Source organism: Pelobates fuscus, chromosome 5 (assembly GCF_036172605.1).
Source record: "Pelobates fuscus isolate aPelFus1 chromosome 5, aPelFus1.pri, whole genome shotgun sequence".
NCBI classification, from domain to species: Eukaryota; Metazoa; Chordata; class Amphibia; order Anura; family Pelobatidae; genus Pelobates; species Pelobates fuscus.
In genome coordinates, this window is record NC_086321.1 from 57,231,119 (window position 1) to 57,250,025 (window position 18,907).

At 41.5% G+C, this 18,907-nt stretch overlaps 1 protein-coding gene across 2 annotated transcripts in view; it reads left to right on the forward strand.

Moving 5' to 3' along the window:
- The window catches only part of ST8SIA5 (ST8 alpha-N-acetyl-neuraminide alpha-2,8-sialyltransferase 5), an 85,254-nt gene that overhangs the window by 38,945 nt on the left and 27,402 nt on the right, over nt 1–18,907 (forward strand). Inside the window, exon 2 of one of the 2 annotated variants that reach the window (XM_063453881.1) lies at nt 2,558–2,665. The exons of the other annotated variant lie outside the window; for it this stretch is intronic. Within the exon in view, the coding sequence (XP_063309951.1) occupies nt 2,558–2,665 (108 nt within the window). The remainder of the gene's footprint in view (nt 1–2,557; nt 2,666–18,907) is intronic. 2 annotated transcript variants of the gene reach the window in all.

Genomic DNA, 18,907 nt, shown 5'->3' on the forward strand with positions numbered 1-18,907 from the left:
CTGTGTCCTAAATTCCAAAACATATTAAACCTCATTCCAGCAACCAAATCTTGTCTTTACTAAAAGCAGAGCTTCCAAAAACTAACAACCTTCTTGTCCAAAAACTAACAACCATTATTTTACTATCAAGAGATTTTAATTTTTTTTTTTTTATGGATTTTGAAATCTAAATGAGCAGTGACACATTTATAAATGAATAGTGTTTTGTTACATTCAGAGGGTTTGTTTACTAAATAGTGTATTGAGCTGAAGCTGAATTGACAATTGAACTGAAAAATATATTAAGAATAGAAGATAGATGTGTTTGTCGATTTACGAGAATTCATCATTCGGTGATTAAAACCCTATGTGACTGTTTCACTGCCGCGAGGCGTATTGATGTATAAATATCTAGCATGGAATTATAGTTGTATGTATGTATTCTGTGCCCCGAGAACTGTGTCTGATAGCTGGAAACAATTTAAATAATCACAGAATATGCCAATCACCAATCTTTTCTTTTTCGAATCAGGCACATTCAAACACCGCCAACTCTTCTGTATTGTAGAATTGTTCTGTCTTCTTGATTAACTCTTTAGATGTCAGTAGTGCTGTTGCAGACATTCCTGCCAACAGGCAGTGGATTGTTACCTGGGAGGCTCAGTAGCCGGGCTCTAGCGATTGGGATCAACTCTGAATCGAGGTAGCTAGACTAGATTAGCCCTACTAAAGGACATTTATAAAGAATAAAAATACCGCAGTTACCTCTTAATTTAGATAATTTAGGTACAAATATAGACCTTTACCTTAAAGGGACACTTCACTGCCCAAATTTAAAAAATATCTGTTTTGTGGATATAGCCGAAACAAAAATGCATGCAGGGTAAAGCTAAAAACAGCTGCAGGTGTTCTGGGCCATTGCCTGACTTCTAACCAGGAAGTAACAGGACCTGCTTCTGCTTGAAAGCCAGAGAGTGTAACAAGGTTAATTTGAGCTAAACTGAAGAGACAGCAATTGCTCAGAGCACCTGACTTGCAAAGACTACTCATTGAGCTGCATTGGGAAGTCTGTGATTAGACAGTCACAGAACGTTTAGGCGGGGTTAGTAGGAGAGGGCTTGCAAAGGCTGCAGATTTTGCAAGCTGTTTTTAAATATAACTCCAATGAAAAAAAAGTGTAATTGAATGCATAAATGCATGCATGTTTTTTTTATTGGGGGCATATCTATTAAACAGTGATTTTTATTTGGACAATGGAGTTTAAAGGAACACTATAGGATCAGGAACACAAACATGTATCCCTGACCCTATAGTGTTAAAACCACAATCTAGCCCCCCTGTGCCCCTTATGCCTCCATAAATATAGCAACGTCTTACTTGTATTCAAGCTTGAAGCTGTAACTCTGTATGCTGTTTGCCTCAGAAAAAACAAGCTGTCTGCTGACATCATCAGAAGTGGTGACCTGATCCAATCACAATGCTTCTCCATTGTTGCTGAATGACAATAAAACTTTTGTTTACAGAAAAAAATGTATTAAAGGAACATTATAGTGTCAGGAAGGCAAACTTGTATTCCTGACCCTATAGTGCCTGTGTGACTATTTAGGTCACTGGCCCCTCTTAGCTTGTCTGAAAAGGTGATTTTACACACCTTTAAAGGGACACTATAGTCACCCAGACCACTTCAGCTCATTGAAGTTGTCTGGATGCCAGGTCCCCCATGTTTTAACCCTTCAGATGTAAACATAGCAGTTCAGAGAAACTGCTATGTTAACATTGCAGGACGTCGGCGGGGGAGGAGAGGTCACCAGCGCCGAGGGAGGGGGAACCTGAGGGTAGGGGGGTCCTAAGGATGATATAGTGTCATGAAAGCGAGTTTGTTTTCCTGACACTATAGTGATCCTTTAATCCCACGCTGGGCTGGTCTCGCCATGGCTGGTCCCACCTTGATCCGCCTTCGTGACTGAGATCATCAATTTTGATGATCTCAGCCAATGGAATGCTTTCCCGTAGGAAAGCATTGGGAGGCTATTGCTCTTGCGCTGCAAAATGCGGCACTGCATCATTCAGCATCTGTTCATAGAGCTGCATTAAATTGTACATATTAAGACAAACTGAAAACGTGGCAAACTTGGAAAAATTCTTATTTTAGCGAAATGCCCTGCAGTTGTTTGCGATAATGTTTGTATTATGGATTTTTTGCTAGAATTGGTGGTTTAGTATATTGAGCTCTGAACTTCTTCCTTGTTGTAGAAATACCTTATGCTGATACTATGTTAAAGAAGGGCACGGTTCGTGCCAGTAAGGGTTTATTTAACTCCTTAGATTAGTTTTATTCATTATACTTGTCCTACCAAACATACCCCTTTTTACATGAGAACTAATGGATAATTTGGAGCTAAATAAGAGCCTGTTCGATCTTTCCGATCTGCATTTTAGTTAAGAGTCAAATGCTGTTTTCTGAGCACTTCAATTTATGCTTACAATAAATGTGGTTATTTCCTGATATTATGTCATTTACAAGGACGTGATGGAAGAACAGAGAAACATAATATAAACTGCCTCCTTTTTTTATTAGAGGGCTGCAGTTTAGCTGGCAGACTGGAGAGGAATTGGGAAATTGGAGCGGGATCTTTAATTTCACGGATGACGGAGCAGTGAAGACGGGCAGTCACGCAGGCGGCAGGTACAGACCCACACAGAATAACAATGGATTGGAGAGAACAATGGTGAATGCTGTGCACTTTATTCCAGAGCAGCTTCACATATTATAGTCTGTGGTTTATTCGCATTGCGGGGTTGGCCAGCAGGTAAGCCTGCAAGTTGTTGTAGAACTCTAACTCCCATGACGCTTTGCTAACCAGTAACCACCAGTAACCACTGGGGAGCACGTTCTCCCTTAATGATAGATTTTACTATGAGGGCTTTTTGTTTTGGACCTATTGGTCCTTAAAGCAGAGAATTTTTTAAATTTGACTGTTTTGGTCCAAATTGGTTGGAATGTCACTGCAAATCACTGGCTAGTGAATACACCCCACAACAAGGGTGAGCAGATTTTGAAAACAAAAAACTGGAACACCCATTAGCGATACAAAAATCGATAAAAAATACATACATTTTAGAAGTCTTTAATCTATTCCTGGCCAGAAGTGGTTGTTACAGCTCATCCCCTTTCTATTACTCAAATGAGTGTCTTTTCATTTACATTTTGTAGGTGCATGATCAGAGCACACATATACCCTAGAGCAGGGCCATCTTAACAGCATAATAGGCCCCAGACACATAATAGGCCCCAGGCACATAATAGGCCCCACACACACAGACAGACTGCTGAATACACGCACACACAGACTGCTGAATGCACACACACAGACTGCTGAATGCACACACACAGACTGCTGAATGCACACACACACAGACTGCTGAATGCACACACACACAGACTGCTGAATGCACACACACAGACTGCTGAATACACATACACAGACTGCTGAATACACACACACACACAGACAGACTGCTGAATACATGCAGACAGACTGCTGAATACACATACAAACACAGACTGTTACACACAGACTGCTAAAAACATACACACACACAGATTGCTTAACACATATACACAGGCTGCTGAATACACACAGACAAACTGCAGAATACACACAGACCGCTGAATACACACAGACTGTAGAATACATTTGCATACACAGCTGAATACATACAGACTGCTAAACACACACACAGACAGACTGCTGAATACACACAAACACACAGAGACTGCTGAAAACAGAGAATGCTGAATACACACAGCAGACTGCTGAATACCCACACAGAGACAAACAGCTGAATACACACACACTTGAAACAGACTGCTGAATACACACACAGACTGCTGAATACACACACACAGATTGCTCAATACATACACAGGCTTTTGAACACATACACACAGGCTGCTGAATACACACAGACAGGCTGCTGAACACACACAGACCTCTGAACACAGAGTGAGTGTGTGGAGGGTGCAGTGTGTGTGTGTGTGTAGGGGGTGCTGTCTGTGTGTGGGGGGGTGCTGTGTGGAACGTGCTGTGTGTGTGTATAAAGGGGGTGCTGTGTGTGGGTGGAGGGGGTGCTGTGTGTTTGGGGGGGTTCAGTGTGTGTGTTTGTTTTTGGAGAGAGGGTGCTGTGTGTGTGTGTGTGTGGAGGGGGTGGTGCATGTGTGGGGGTGTAGTATATGTAAGGATTCAGTGTGTGGAAGGGGTGCTGTGTGTGTGGGGGGGTGTAGTCTGTGTAGGGGTTCAGTGAGTTTGTGGAGAGAGGGTGCTGTGTGTGGGGGAGGGTGGTGTAGTGTGAGTAGGGGTTCAGTGTGTGTGGGGGGGATAATGGAGCAAATATACATATTTTAAAAAAACTAAAACACAATATATACTTTTGAATCATAGGTGGTCCAGTGGTGGCGTGCACAGGTCAGCCTGCAGCTCTTCTGGCTGCAGGCTGACTACTCTCTCCTCCTGCAAGTACAGTGCAGTGTCTGAGCATTGCTATGGTGATGTGTGGCAACGCTCCGACCTGACTGTTCGTGGGAGGAGCGTTCTGCCTCCCAGGCCCAGCACCCTTCCTCTCTCTGCAGCAACAAACTGCCTTGGGGCCGGCAGGGGAGATGAAAGGATATCCCCTGCCGGCCTCGGCACATGAGGAAAGGAGGCGACTCTGCAGAAACCGGGACATTTATGTGGCCCGCAAAAGATTCAAGGGACACCGGGACAAGCGGGCGAAAACCGGGACGATCCCAGTAAAACAGGGACGTCTGGTCACCCTGCCCACAACTGACTCTTTAAATGGCAAAGTAAAATGGGGAGTTAGAACTCTTACAGTCAATAAACTGGCAAAGCATCATGGGAACTGTAATTCCACAACAGCTGGAGAGCTACCTAATGGTTTCTCCTGATGTGTAATATGGGAGATAATGCATAGCCACCCTTAACTGCTGTGAACTACAACTCCCAGCATGCTACACCAGGCCAGATTTACGTTTCAAGAGTTTGTATGTGCAGTATTTTCAGACACCCCAGCTTCCCCATAAAAATGCAGTTCTATGTTACCTGCTGCGATACTAAACAAGGAAAAGATGTATTATCACTCTTAGTAGTGAATACAGAGCCTGCGTGTTATTAATATAATAAGTAGTTATACAGCACTAACATATTCCACAGAACTTTCAAATGTTACAATCAGAACATAAAACAATAAAAAAATTATCTAGCAAATTAATTCGAACAGAAACAGTAGGTAAATAGGAGGAATTGCACTGGGTTACCCTAATATATTGGATTAGCACTGTACCATTGATGGTAGCCCTCTGGATTTAAATGAAATGTGTCACAATACATTTGTTTTTATAATAAACGTGCTAAATACATATTTGCAGTCGGGCCATAAGACGTAATATGGAGGCACAAAAATGCCTCCAGTAAGGTATAAGAAATAGTGTTCCCAGACTGCCATGCAGGACCGGTCTGAAGGAAGCTGACGTGGAGTTTTGTAATATAAAATGGATTGAGAGAAACGTTAAAGAAAGCTAGTTTATAAAGTTAAATTGGAAAATAATAGAATAAGGAACTGAATGGAAATTGATCAATAGCTATTTACCTCTGAATGGGTGGGATGCAGCAGAGGCGGGTTATCTGTAACAAGACGACCATGTCGGTTGATGCAGGTATATATTTAATTTAATTTAATTTAATTAATTAGCCTTTACACTTGTGCTTGTGGATATAATGCCAGTATTGTGGAGTCATTGTCATGGAGTTGGAAGCAATTCCGGGTGTCTAGAGTTGGAAACAATGTACTGACTCTTACTCCAACTAATTGTTCTGTATATGGTGGCATATGATTAGATCTTAAAAAATAGGAGTGTTATAAAGGTTTAGGCCTGCTGTATTCGCCGGACAAGTCGACCCCCATGTACAACTTTTAGGGATAAGGTTAGGCCTGCGAACTCATACACTTAAATTTGGGCCCAAACTCGGCAGCAGAATTTAGATACAATTCTATGTGTGCCCATGTGCGCAATGCTATGTATATGTGTATGATTGCCTCTATCAATTATCTTTTATTCCATGGTTGCTTCCGACTAACACGTTCTTTAATTAACTCCACAGATTTTCTATTGGATTTAGGTCAGGACTATTATCTGGCCATTCTAGAAGTGTAATATGGATTTGGAAGCCCCAAACTACACGTAATAAACTAGAAGAAAAGCAGGAGGCAAAAAATCTAAACCAAATGTTTGTATAGATCTAAAATATTTCTGACCTGCTACATAAACAAAACAGAATCTGATTTCCCGAGACAAATATTCCCATCTACAATACCATGATTGAAATCTATCCTCCGGCAGTAACATTAGCTCAGAACTAGGGCTCGAATCCCTGTAACAAACTATGTAACAAACTATGTCTAACTCTGAAAAGTAGGCATGAATTATCACCGTTGTAAGGAAAACAGTGCTCCTTGTGACAGGATAGGTAGCGATATGCCAGGCCTAGATCCAGATGCAGCATGTAACCTTTGAGCTAGAGCATGGGTCCTCAAACTCCGACCCCCCAGATGTTGCTGAACTACAACTCTTATGATTCTCTGGCTATCTATGTAATTCAAAGAATCATGGGAGTTGTAGTTCAGCAACATCTGGGGGGCCGGAGTTTGAGGACCCATGAGCTAGCGTAACCTAGAACCCGGACTATATATAGAGAAAACATATAACTCTGGGATAGTCCATGCCTTTATGCATCAGAGCTGTTTTGGCAGTATGAGGGGGCACTACACGATATTAGGCAGGTGGTTTTAATGTTGGGGCTGATCAGTGTAGATTGCAGTACACTCAATGCACAAAGATTACTTGTGCGGGTAGAGCAATTAATGCGTACAAGTCTTATCTGTAACTAAGGGAGATTTTATAAGTGTTTAGAATATTTTACCATGAACACCAGGACTTGATGAGCTCCCAGTGATCTAGCAGGTCGCCCAAGCAAAATAGATCAGAAACTCTTAATCTCAGCAAAAGAAAATCTACATACACCCTACTAAACAACAGTATACAAAATTGTAGACGGCATGCAGAAAACAAAACTAATGCTGGCTCGCATGATAGGTGTCTCTGTAGTAACCTGCGTTAATTGACCATACGTACACAACCACCTTAACTAAAAATCTTACTAAAGAGCGCCAGCAGCAGATGTGATCCACACAAACCACCCACTTCTCCCCAGATGGGATTCAAAACGAATCGGGATTCACATTAGCTCCTGTTGTGTCTATATAATACATGGCTGTACATGCTAAGACCATCCACTGCCTTGAGAATTGAGTTGAGAAACACTCATGCCCTAGCTGTACTTTCTAAGCAAACCTACTCTCTCTGTTCTGCTTGATTCGGTCTCCCAAGTCTCACCAAATGTTTTTTTACTTCTGTGCCTGGATGCACCCTCTATATTTACCCACTATGTAGTATTTTATAAGGTCCCCCCACATTCGTCCCACATGCCACCTGTTGATCAGATCCTAGCCATATATGATCATTTCATTTACATTCCTCCTGTTTTACTCAATATGACACACAGCTAGTGAGATTGCTGGGAACAATGGAGAGCTAGATTGAGTGTGAACCCTTTAGGTTAGGGGTGCAGCCAATTTTCCCTTGTAGGGGGTGAGGTCTGTGACAAACAAATAGCACAACATTGTCTTAAAATGAATGCAGCCCTAGAGCTACAGCTGCCACCTCTCTGTTTTAATCAGGAACCTTTTATAAATATGTATACTGTGGGCTTCGGCTTACATTTAACTCAATACTGCCCTGTAGTATACACATTATAATTATAGTATTTGTTTTTTAACACCACAAATGACGTCTGTCAATGTGTTGCCACATTGTAACCGCTATTTTCTTATTAGCATAATTAACTCTTCACTGTCCACAATGTGCGTCGTACCTAGTCTAATCTTATTCTAAATGTTCCACTTGTAGAACTTTTATCTTCTCTGTTAATTTATATTTTATTTATTTTATATTATGATAGCACCCCTCCTCTTTTGTTGATTTTCAAAATTATTATTATTAGTAATATTTAACGGTCATAATTATTATTAATATTTATAAAGCGCCAACAAGTTCCGTAGCGCTGTACAATGGGTGGACTAACAGACAAGTATTTATAACCAGACGAGTTGGATTCACAGGAACAGAGGGATTGAGGGCCCTGCTCAATGAGCTTACATGCTAGAGGAAGTGGGGTAATGTGACACAAAAGGTAAGGGTAGGGTAGAAAAGTAGGTTGCTAGGATAGTGTTCATTGAGGGCTTATAGTTTTATTTTGATGACAGTTTCAGGAATGGAATCAGGGTGCTGGGAGGGAAAGCTGTTCACAGTTTAATTGATATGCTTTACTAAAGAAGTAAGTTTTCAAAGATTTTTTAATGGAGAGGAGACTGGGTGAAAATCTAACAGAGAGGGGAAGGGCGTTCCATAGGAATGGAGCAGCCCTAGAGAAGTCTTTAAGGTGAGCGTCAGAGGTGAGAGTATTAACAGAGGTTAGAGCGTAGCGGCCTAGACGGGACATATTTGTGTAATCTTCTAATGATGCTGTGGTGATTCCGTAATGATGTATTCCTTCAGTGATTCACAAAATTACTTAGTTAATTATGTGTTCATTAGAGAAATCAAAAAGCCCTAGGATTATGATCCTCAAGGACACCCTTGCTTTAAAGATATGATTGTAAATTTGATTGAGTATTTTTTAATAGGGTAACATTTGGCTAACGGCCATCTATTGACTGGGTCTGAAAAAACTGAATAAAATGAACAAGTCTGTTAACCATTTCAATAATATTATTTAGTACAGTCAGATGTATTGTTGGCACTCAGGCTGTTTTGGACTACATTTCCCAAGATGCTCTGAAGTCAGTAAGGATACTATTTTCCCATTTTAATTAGAGATGCTTAGAAAGTAATTAAATGGACACTCCAGGCACCCAGACCACTTCTGCCCATTGGAGTGGTCTTGGTGCCAACTCCCACTACCCTTAACCCTGCAGGTGTAATTATTGCAGTTTTTTATAAACTGCAATAATTACCTTGCAGGGTTAACTCCTCCTCTAGACCTCTACTAGACAGCCACTAGAGGGCACTTCCGGGATTATAGCACGCTGTAAGGACCTCCAGCGTCGCTAAAATCCCCTTAGGAAAGCTTTGAAAAGCATTTCCAATGCTTTCCTATGGGGAGGTCTAATGCACGTGCGCGGCATTGCCGCGCATGCGCATTAGGTCTCCCCCGCCGGCGGGCATGATCAGTCTCCCCCTCTGGCTGACGTGATGAAGGGGAGGAGCGTGGGCAGATACAGAAGCAGCGGCGAGGGACATCATCGCTGCCTCTGATAAGTCACTGAAGGGATTTTGACCCCTTCAGCAACCGGGGATGGGAGAGGGGACCTGCAGTGCCAGGAAAACTGATTGTTTTCCTGGCACTGGAGAGTCCCTTTAATATTGTGTGGCCGTCAACGGTGAGATAAAGACTAGAAGCCACCATTTACCTTTGATTGGTTACATCCATGAAGTGTATATTTTTTCACAAACAGTTCACATTTTATCTAATGTAGTAGTTGCAGGTTTATTTACTAAAGTGAGATTTGTTGGGATTTCAAAGTAAATTTACATTTTTAGACCAAAATAGCAAAACTGCAAAATTTTCTCCAAGGCAACCATTTTGGCTATTTTGGTTAAATATTAACATTTAGCATGTTCACAAATTTGATTTTGCAATACACCTGCATCCATTCAAATTCAGCATCATTGTACATCATTAACCCCTTAAGGACACATGACACATCTTTAGAGTCTATGCGTAATTTTTATTGTGACAATTCTGTTATTAAGTGGTTAAAAAACTCAAGACACATTATTTTGCTTTCATTCACACAATCAGTTCTTCTAGTTATGACACAGCATAAAATAGTTTGGAATCTTTAGGTCCAACAAGAGAGAGTTGATTCCAGACTTCCAGTAAACATAAATTTTGTTTCAAATTTTGCGTTTTGGATTACATAACTTGTCTGTGTGTGTAACGAGATGGCAAGCAGACGGACGTGCTAATACTGTGGTGTGGCAGATGGCCATACATAATGTAGCAATGCCGACTGCTTCTCAGATGCCAGGTTCGTATTATAGCTGTGTAATAAATGGGAAATGAACTAGACATTCATTCCTGGTCATGCTGAAATATGAACAGACATTCCTTATCAGTACATATTACTTTGATAGTGGTAAAAGTAACATGTGGAATTAATAAAAACACTGACCTGACATTTTAAGACTGACTAGCATTTTGTTTGCCAGTTTATTTAAACATTATGACAAAAATTATTTATTTCTTTTTTGCTACCAATTAAATTTTCTCACTCACATCAGCCATTGTATTTTGTAAAACCCGGCTAAGAGTTATGGGAGTTACAGTCCACAGCATCGAAGGCAGGTAATCCCAAACCCTAAAGACACCCGTACCCTAACCCCCCTATTTCATCAATAATGACGTGGGATTAGTATGCGGGCTACAGTTATAGGATGTGAATAGACCCTATTGTAAGGATGTAATGCCATAATAGTGTCACTATGAGGGACATTTGAAAGATGACATATTGAAACATGCAGATTATATGTACATTGGGAGAGTCGGTGGAGGTCACCCATAATAACAGCGAATAGGAGGAACAGTGATATACTGCGGCAGCCCACTGTGCTTTTGATTATATGAATTAGGCATTAATGACTAGGAGAAGTTTACATTGACATATAAAGTGTCAGAGTCACCTCAGAGCAGTGGCACATTTTATTTAATTGTAGCATAGGGGTTTATTCGTGCAAATTTAAATCTGATTTGCAAAACTTTGTCTAAAATAGCCACGCTGTGATTATTTTACCAGACCGGGTTATTTTTGTCCAAAGTTTTCCATATGGATTCCCTTTATATACAATTTAGACTTAAGTGAATAATCCCCATATTGTTTTTTGACAACAAAACTGTATTAATAAACAGTGACTTTCTGTGTAAAATGTAGGTGTGTATGTGCCAGTGTTTGTATCTGTGTATTAGTGTGTATCTGTGTGTATGTGCCACTGTGTGTTTGTGCAGCCACCTCACTGAAATAAGGGATGCTTATTGTTTGTGTTTGTGTGGCAATATATTTGCCTGACAGTGTGTATTTGTATATGAAAGTGTGTATCTGTCGCTGTGCATTTTTGTAAATGTGTGTCCGTCAGAGTGTATATATGTGTCAGAGTATGTATCTGAATGTTTTTGTTAGGGAGTGTGTTTGGTTGTATGTATTTGTCTGTGTGCATTTGGCAAAGTGTTTCTGCATATGTGTCTGAAACGTCTTGGAATGTGTGTCTGTGCGTCTGGAAAGATGGGTGTGCTTATACCTCCCAAAACTGGAAAGGTATGCAGATCAGGATAGAGGTTGTGCGGGCATTCCCAGCGGTGCAATTCACGTCACTGGCGATGCCCATAATTGGGGGCCCTGCATGGAAAAGGAAAGACTTGCTTTCTGAACGGGCCTGTCTGACTGACTCCCAGTCTACATGACTGCAGAGAAAGCTTTAGCAACTCTCTCTGCAAAGAGTACTAGTGCCTGTGCATAGCGCATGCACATCTAATGAGGCGCTCACACTGTGCTACATGGGACAGTTACCTGGTGTCCCCAGATGCTTATAGTCCTTGTGGGCTGAAACATCGATATTTTGTTTAAGTCACTATGTTTATATGTAGCGAATAATGGCTACATTATATATACTTACAAGTCCAGTGAGTGCTCACAACAATGTATATCTATATATATGTGTGTGTGTACATCCTCCTGTACATTTGGCCAATCATAGTACCATTCTTCACTTGCTCTGATGCCGTGATTATTCTTACTGGGAGCTATAAGCCCTCTCTGAGATGGGGTCAGTAAGCAGGCATCCCATCCATGCACACAGTATCTGGCGTGAGCAGCTCGCTAGGTTTCAGAATGTGACTTTATGCTCTGCAGGAGCTGAAAGCTGAATCTGAGTGTTATATAACCCAGCGATATATCAGCCCAGGGTTCCTTCTGCTCGTCTGCACTGCGTTCAGTGATCCCCTTTCTAATGTACCCCAAGCAGGGCCAGGAGAAATGGGGCACTCATCATAACACAAAGAGCTTTTTATTATACAGCAATGTATCACTGTACCTCATCGAGCAGTAAACAGGTGGTTTCTGTTCTTTCATACTGTGACCAGCCAAGCCAAATACCACCTTAACACAGAGAAGCCTTTTATCTTCCAAATTCCACGTTCATTATCAGCCCTAGGAACCAATTATGTCCAGTCTTAAATTTGAGATCGGCTGCAATCTTTTCCAATATTTCACTGACCCGTTTCAGGTTAAAAGATTTGAACTGTTCAGTTGTGTTTTTGGTTTTTGGTTTTTTCACTTGATAGATACACTTTTGTTGAAATTCTAGCAAAATAATTCTGGGGTTAATTAATGCACTGAACTGGAAATTGTAATTGGCAAGATAACTGTATCCTTTAGACCCAAATCGTCAGATTTCAAATACCAACCATCTTTTTTTAGCTCGGCGATTATTATTTTAAAGGTTCAATTCTTCAGAAGTCCTGAAGGGACCGGCAAAGGGCTTGTCTTTTTGGTGCTGGAAAAGACATGATTTCTGTTCATTTGACAGAAATTGATGTCCATTCAAAATGATCTTTATTCGCCCTGACTGCTTTTTAAATAGCTTTGGGAATTGCTCATAAATTGATTTAGAACGATTACATGAATTAATAATAAGTAAGCCATTAATAAAAGTATTTTAAATAAAAAGAGAACATGACCGGCAATGGTGTAAGGAAATAGAGGGGGACCCCACTGCTGGGTCACATTTTAATTTTTTTTTTTTTTGTCAATCTTTCTTTTATTGAGGCATGTGATTATGGTGGTACAGAATAAAGAGAGGGAGACTTGCAGGGGTTATACAGGTTGTAGACATCATGACACAGTGCAATATCTCCTAGGATTAACAGCCTTGTTTTATATTATATAAACAAGCTTAACTTAGAGGGTACAAAATAAAGTAAAGAGGTCAAGGTGATGGACATTATGTATGATATACATGGCTTTATAGCGTAGGTTCTTAGCAATAACAGGCGAATAATTATTATACTGAAACATGGGTTAAAACACGCTGAGAATTTGCGCCAGGCTTAATAACAGGAATATCTTGAGGATCAACATGAGGATAGCTGCCCGCACCCAAGAGTGTTACAGAATAAGAGACAGCAGAGTGGCATGCATAGTGATAACGTTAATGGTAATACAATAAGCACTTATTATAGAGTAGCAGGCTTAGTTAGTCTAGCTAGTATAGTATAAAGATCAGGTAATATATCGTGCTGTGTGAGTCACTAAAATTAAAGAGGTTACCAATAGGCTAAACTAGCTTGTCTACATCAGCATCGGCTGAGTGGAGATAATTAAGCTGATAGGGTTAGGTAGAGGTACGTTTGCTAAGCAAGGGGAGACCTGTTGGAAGCAAAGAGAGGGGCAAATACCACCAAAGGTCTGCCACTCGGGTTAGTCCTTAAGTTGTCAGGTAACAGGGAGCCAAAATTGGGCCCAAAGTCCCGTGTGCATCCGGTGCCTTTAACCCGCTGACCAGGATCTCTGTTGTGGCTACGCTGCTTCCGAGGGCCGCTCATTCTCGGCCTGAGGCCTTAATAGGCACTCGCGCCCTTGTGCCATTGGACCCATCATCAGGACCGTGGGCCCAGGGTTCCGCCGGGCCTCTAGCTTCTCCCTGGGTGTATGGCAGGCTGTGGGGGGGATCCTCCCGGTGAGCGCCCAGCTCAGATGAAGAGTGTGCGGGCCTCTCGGAAATGAAATATACGTGTGCGGTGGTTGTTGAGCTCCATGTGCCAGGGGTATCTCCGGGTGTTTGGGCCCGTACTTGGTAGTGCCCCGTGTGCCAGAGCAGGTGGTGGCTGCAGGTCGTCCTGCGTCTGAGAGTGCAGGTCTTGCGCACGTGGTCTCCGCCATCTTGTGTGCGGGTCTCGGGCTGCATGTCGGTGCTTGTATAGTGAGCTGGTAAGCGTGGCTTGGCTTGGACCGGGATCACTCCCCCGGTCCATAGGGGGGGACAGGACCGGGTCCGCAGGCTTTCCACGCATGTCGGGCTCCGTCAGGCAGGATAGCGTTGCGGCGGCCGTCCGCTTCACTCACCGCCAGTATAGGTCCCGCCTGTAGCAGCGGGCCCCATCCTCCGAGGGACTAAAACTGTCGAGAGCAAGCCTCTCCTCAGCTCAGGCAGCCCGTTATCACCGGGGGCGCAGTTTTTGCCGGTAAACTCTCCAAGAATCACGATTAGTAGGCTATTTGTGCCTCTATTTGCAGGAGCCGAGCTGGCCTGTGACCGCTCAGCTCGGCGGCCCGGCCCCGCCCCCACATTTTAATTTTATTAAACCCGTTGAGTGCCAGGAATATAACCCACATGCAGTATGCTTGACTGCTGGTCATATTTCTGGAACTCAGAGGTGTAAATATGTAAAATACTTTAAGATAATTGTGCAAGTAAATATTTTAGTTTTCTGATATTTCTATTGCAAAATGTAGGGTGCAGAAATCTCCAAAAGTGCAAATATGAGGTCCGTTTGTTATCAATCAGATGTTAAAATAAATGCCCACGTTCAATGCTTTCTATGGAATTTAAAGCTAATTATTAGCAAACCAGAATTGTTTTATTTTCACTTTTAGAGTTAATCGCTGAATTTAAACTCAAATTGCATTTAGCCATGTATTAAACTGAGATGTTTGCCAAGTGTTACGGTTCGGAGGCACCTCCGTTTCGTAGTGAATAATCATATAAATGAAAACATGCCTTTCCATGTAAGCACAGTGCTTAAGTAGTGCTGACACTTTATGTAATAATATGCCTGCTTCAGCTGTGCTCTGATAGTGTTTCAGATCAACAGGAAGACATAATTAATGCCTGACAGGATCCCACAGCCTACTGCACAAATCATCTGCATGTGCAAATTAACACCTTTGCTACCATGTGCTTAGTCAATAATCCCTGGACTGCCACACACTATGGTTGTTCACTAAACTCCACATTCTAGCAAACTCAAATCTCAAGAGAAAAAATAGACACGGCTATAACTAAGGTGAAGACTTTTTCCATATCAGCAATTTTAAGTTAAGTTTTTCCATATAGATTTTTCGGTTTGTGCCAGTTCCTTGTTGTTAGGTGTCTTTGGAGACCCACGCTATTCATTGCTATTTCACAAGCTGCTGAACATGGGCTGTTGGAATAGCGAGGGAGATTCTTGTAACTACTTACATTACATGAATAACCTACCTTGTCCTCAGGGCTTCCAAATCCAGCATGTTTTCCCAGGTATAATTCACATTTATATGGTAACGTCATGCATACCACCCAGGGCCGGTGCTAGGATTTTTGACTACACAGGCAAAGATGAATTTTGATGCCGCCCCCCCCCCCCCAAAATAAACTGCATCTATGCAGCTATGCAGACGCGTTTCAACTCAGTCCGAGTTTTCATCAGTGCATAAAAATCATCCAGCTGCTTTTCCTTTTAAATTCGCCGCTTTTTCTTTTTTCAGTTTGGGTATTTACCCACTCTTTGTGTTATGGTTGCAAATATGTAGCTTATAAAGTCAAACCATTTGATCCCTCTCTTGTCTTTGACCAACAAATACCTTTTATTATCTCCATATGCCATTTCCATCTATTTTATATAGAATCAAACTGCTCATCTCCTTCTCCACTGCAAAACTCCAGTCTTCTGTCTATCTTGACCAACTCAATTCCTCTTTCTTGGACTTATTCAATGCTGTATGCGGTCATTTTAACAAATTCTAAACAGGGAACCTTAAAGGAACACTATTGTGGTAGGAATACAAATGTGTATTCCATTTATGGCCATTAGACCCCCATTCCTCACTTGTAAGGAGTAAAATGGGTAGTTTTATTAACCTTTTCCCCCTCACAGCGCCAGTCTCCGTTGCTGTCCACCTCATTGGATGAGATCATTGAGATTGGACGCCAGAGTTGGGAGTTATGATATAGCAGAGTTTTACTCCTCTATTTCGTAGGAAGAGCTTCTAATGGTTCTCTGACTGACAGTCACTTGGGCCATTTAAACTTAGATGTCTGGAAATCTGCAGACTGATTTGCATTGTGTGTCAGCCAGCGTTGTGCGCTATGGGCTGACACAACCTCGTTCAGAAGCCACATTCACCTCGTTGCAGGTAGAAGTGTGACTCTCATAGATTTTTATCATGAATCTTACCATACCTGCAGCATATGTGGTATGTTAAAAAGTAATACTCCAAGCGCCATCACCACTACAGCAGTGGTACCAGGAGCGTCCCCCCAATGTAAATAGTCAAACTGTTTTAAAATGGGTTTATCTTACCTTGGGTCCAATAGATGCCACGCTCCCCTTCTCCACTACACCCTACAGGGAAGCCGGAAGTTCTCTGTCTGAACTAAGTCTGGCCTGAAACTCCCAGCAGAAGGTTTTGGATTCAGAAGTGGCTGTGCCAAGTGCATACGGTTTAGCTACTTCCCAAATTTATTTAAGAGAAATATTCTTATCACTCTTTTTAAAATATGGAAAAAATAAATAAATAGCACTGCTTTTTGTTCGATTTTTTTTTTTCATTAACACGTTTTTCTGTTAAAAATAAATAATTTATCCACTTGTTTTAGCGGAGGGTTTCATCACGTTATATATATGAAAAAGTGTCAGCTCATGGGGGTGTGCTGAAAAGGCACAAGGCAGAACCCTGCAGAGATAAAACACTATTTAAGTTGTTAGAGTAACTGCCAATAGAATACTTTAAAAAATAAATCCAATAAGTTTAAATCCTCAGGTGGCCGATCCATCGTAATACTTGGTACAGATTAGATGGACAGCCGGATTGTGGGCTGGTGGAAGTAAAACCAACGACTATTAATAAAAATGCAGTGCATTTGACTTGCGTGGGCAAAGTGACAAGCCGATAGAAAGCACACACCAACTGGCAAGCCATGTGGCTCTAAGTTTAAGCAAAGTGCAAGCAGCATTAGGTAAACAGGAAATAATTAACATAGCTTGGGGTTGCAGGAATAATATCCCTCCTATTAGCCTGTATCTGATGTCTGTAGAACTGATCATTTCTAAATGGGGTGCAGTGGAAATGTCTGATATGCGATAGGCCATCAGGACAGAAGGAACTTCCGTAGTGTTTATATCGGTCTGTATTTTTTTGGATGTACAGAGAATGTTGAGGGACTAAGCTGAAATTTTTTTATTATTATACCGGTAATTGGAAAATACCAACATGAGGCCAATCTTAATCTATGCTCCTTGCTGAAGTTACATGATCCCACTTTGTGACCTATAACAGGACCTGATACCCTGGTCTATATGGATGGACTGTATGCAATAATCAAACAACCATTTTGTGGGTGTAAATTAAATATAAACTAATCAAAGAGGACACAGTGTAAAGACTAGCCTGCTCACAGCACTCACAAACATTTGTTGACATCCGACTCTAGATAGCTTTGTAAGGATAATGTGGAAATAAAATTTCCATATTCTAAAGCTATTGTAGAGGGACAAGATCTTAGGTCAGTGCTGTCCAACCTGCATCCCCCCCAGATGTTGCTGAACTCAGGGCCGGTGCTAGGATTTTTAGTTACACAGGCGAAGATGCATTTTGGTGCCCCCAACCCTCATTAAAAAAAAAAAAAAAAAATGCATCTTCACCTGTGTTTCTTTCCTCCCAAGCCACAGGCACACAGGCATCATTTTTCAGTCACACAGTCAAAGTCATACAGGTACACTGTCATACAAAGACAGCAATAATCATACAGAGACATACAGACACATACAGTGAGAGACATACAAGCAGAGACATACATGCATACAGAGACATGCAGGCATACCGTCATACAGACACATACATACAGACAGGCATACAGAAACATACATACAAAGACATTCAGGCACATACATACAGGCATAAAGAAACATACATACAGAGACATACAGGCATGCAGACACATGCATACATACATACATACATACATACAGAGACATAACGTCATACAGACACATTCATATAGACAGGCATACAGACACATACATACATACAGAGGCATACCGTCATACAGACACATACATACATACAGAGGCATACCGTCATACAGACACATACATAAATACAGAAACATGCATACAAAGACATACAGGCATACAGAGACACACAGACACACACATACGTACATACAGAGACATAAAGGCATACAGTTACATACATGCATACAGAGACATATATACAGACATTCAGAGACAAACATACATCCAGTTACATACATGCATACAGAGACATACAGAAACATACGTACAAGACATACAGGCATACAGACACATACATACATACAGAGGCATACCATCATACAGATACATACATACATACAGACAGGCATACAGAAAAATACATACTCACTCACACACACACACGCACACAAACTCACAGACACATACTCGAACACACACACACACATACTCACATGCGCACACACACACTGACATACTCACACACACCGACAGACACACTCACTCACACACAAACTCATAGACACACTTACACACACACACTGACAGACACACATACTGACAGACACACACACACTCACTCACACACACACAAACTCACAGACACACATACACACTGACATACACACTCACACACACCGACAGACACACTCACTCACACACAAACTCATAGACACACTTACACACACACTGACAGACACTCACACTCACATGCACACACACAG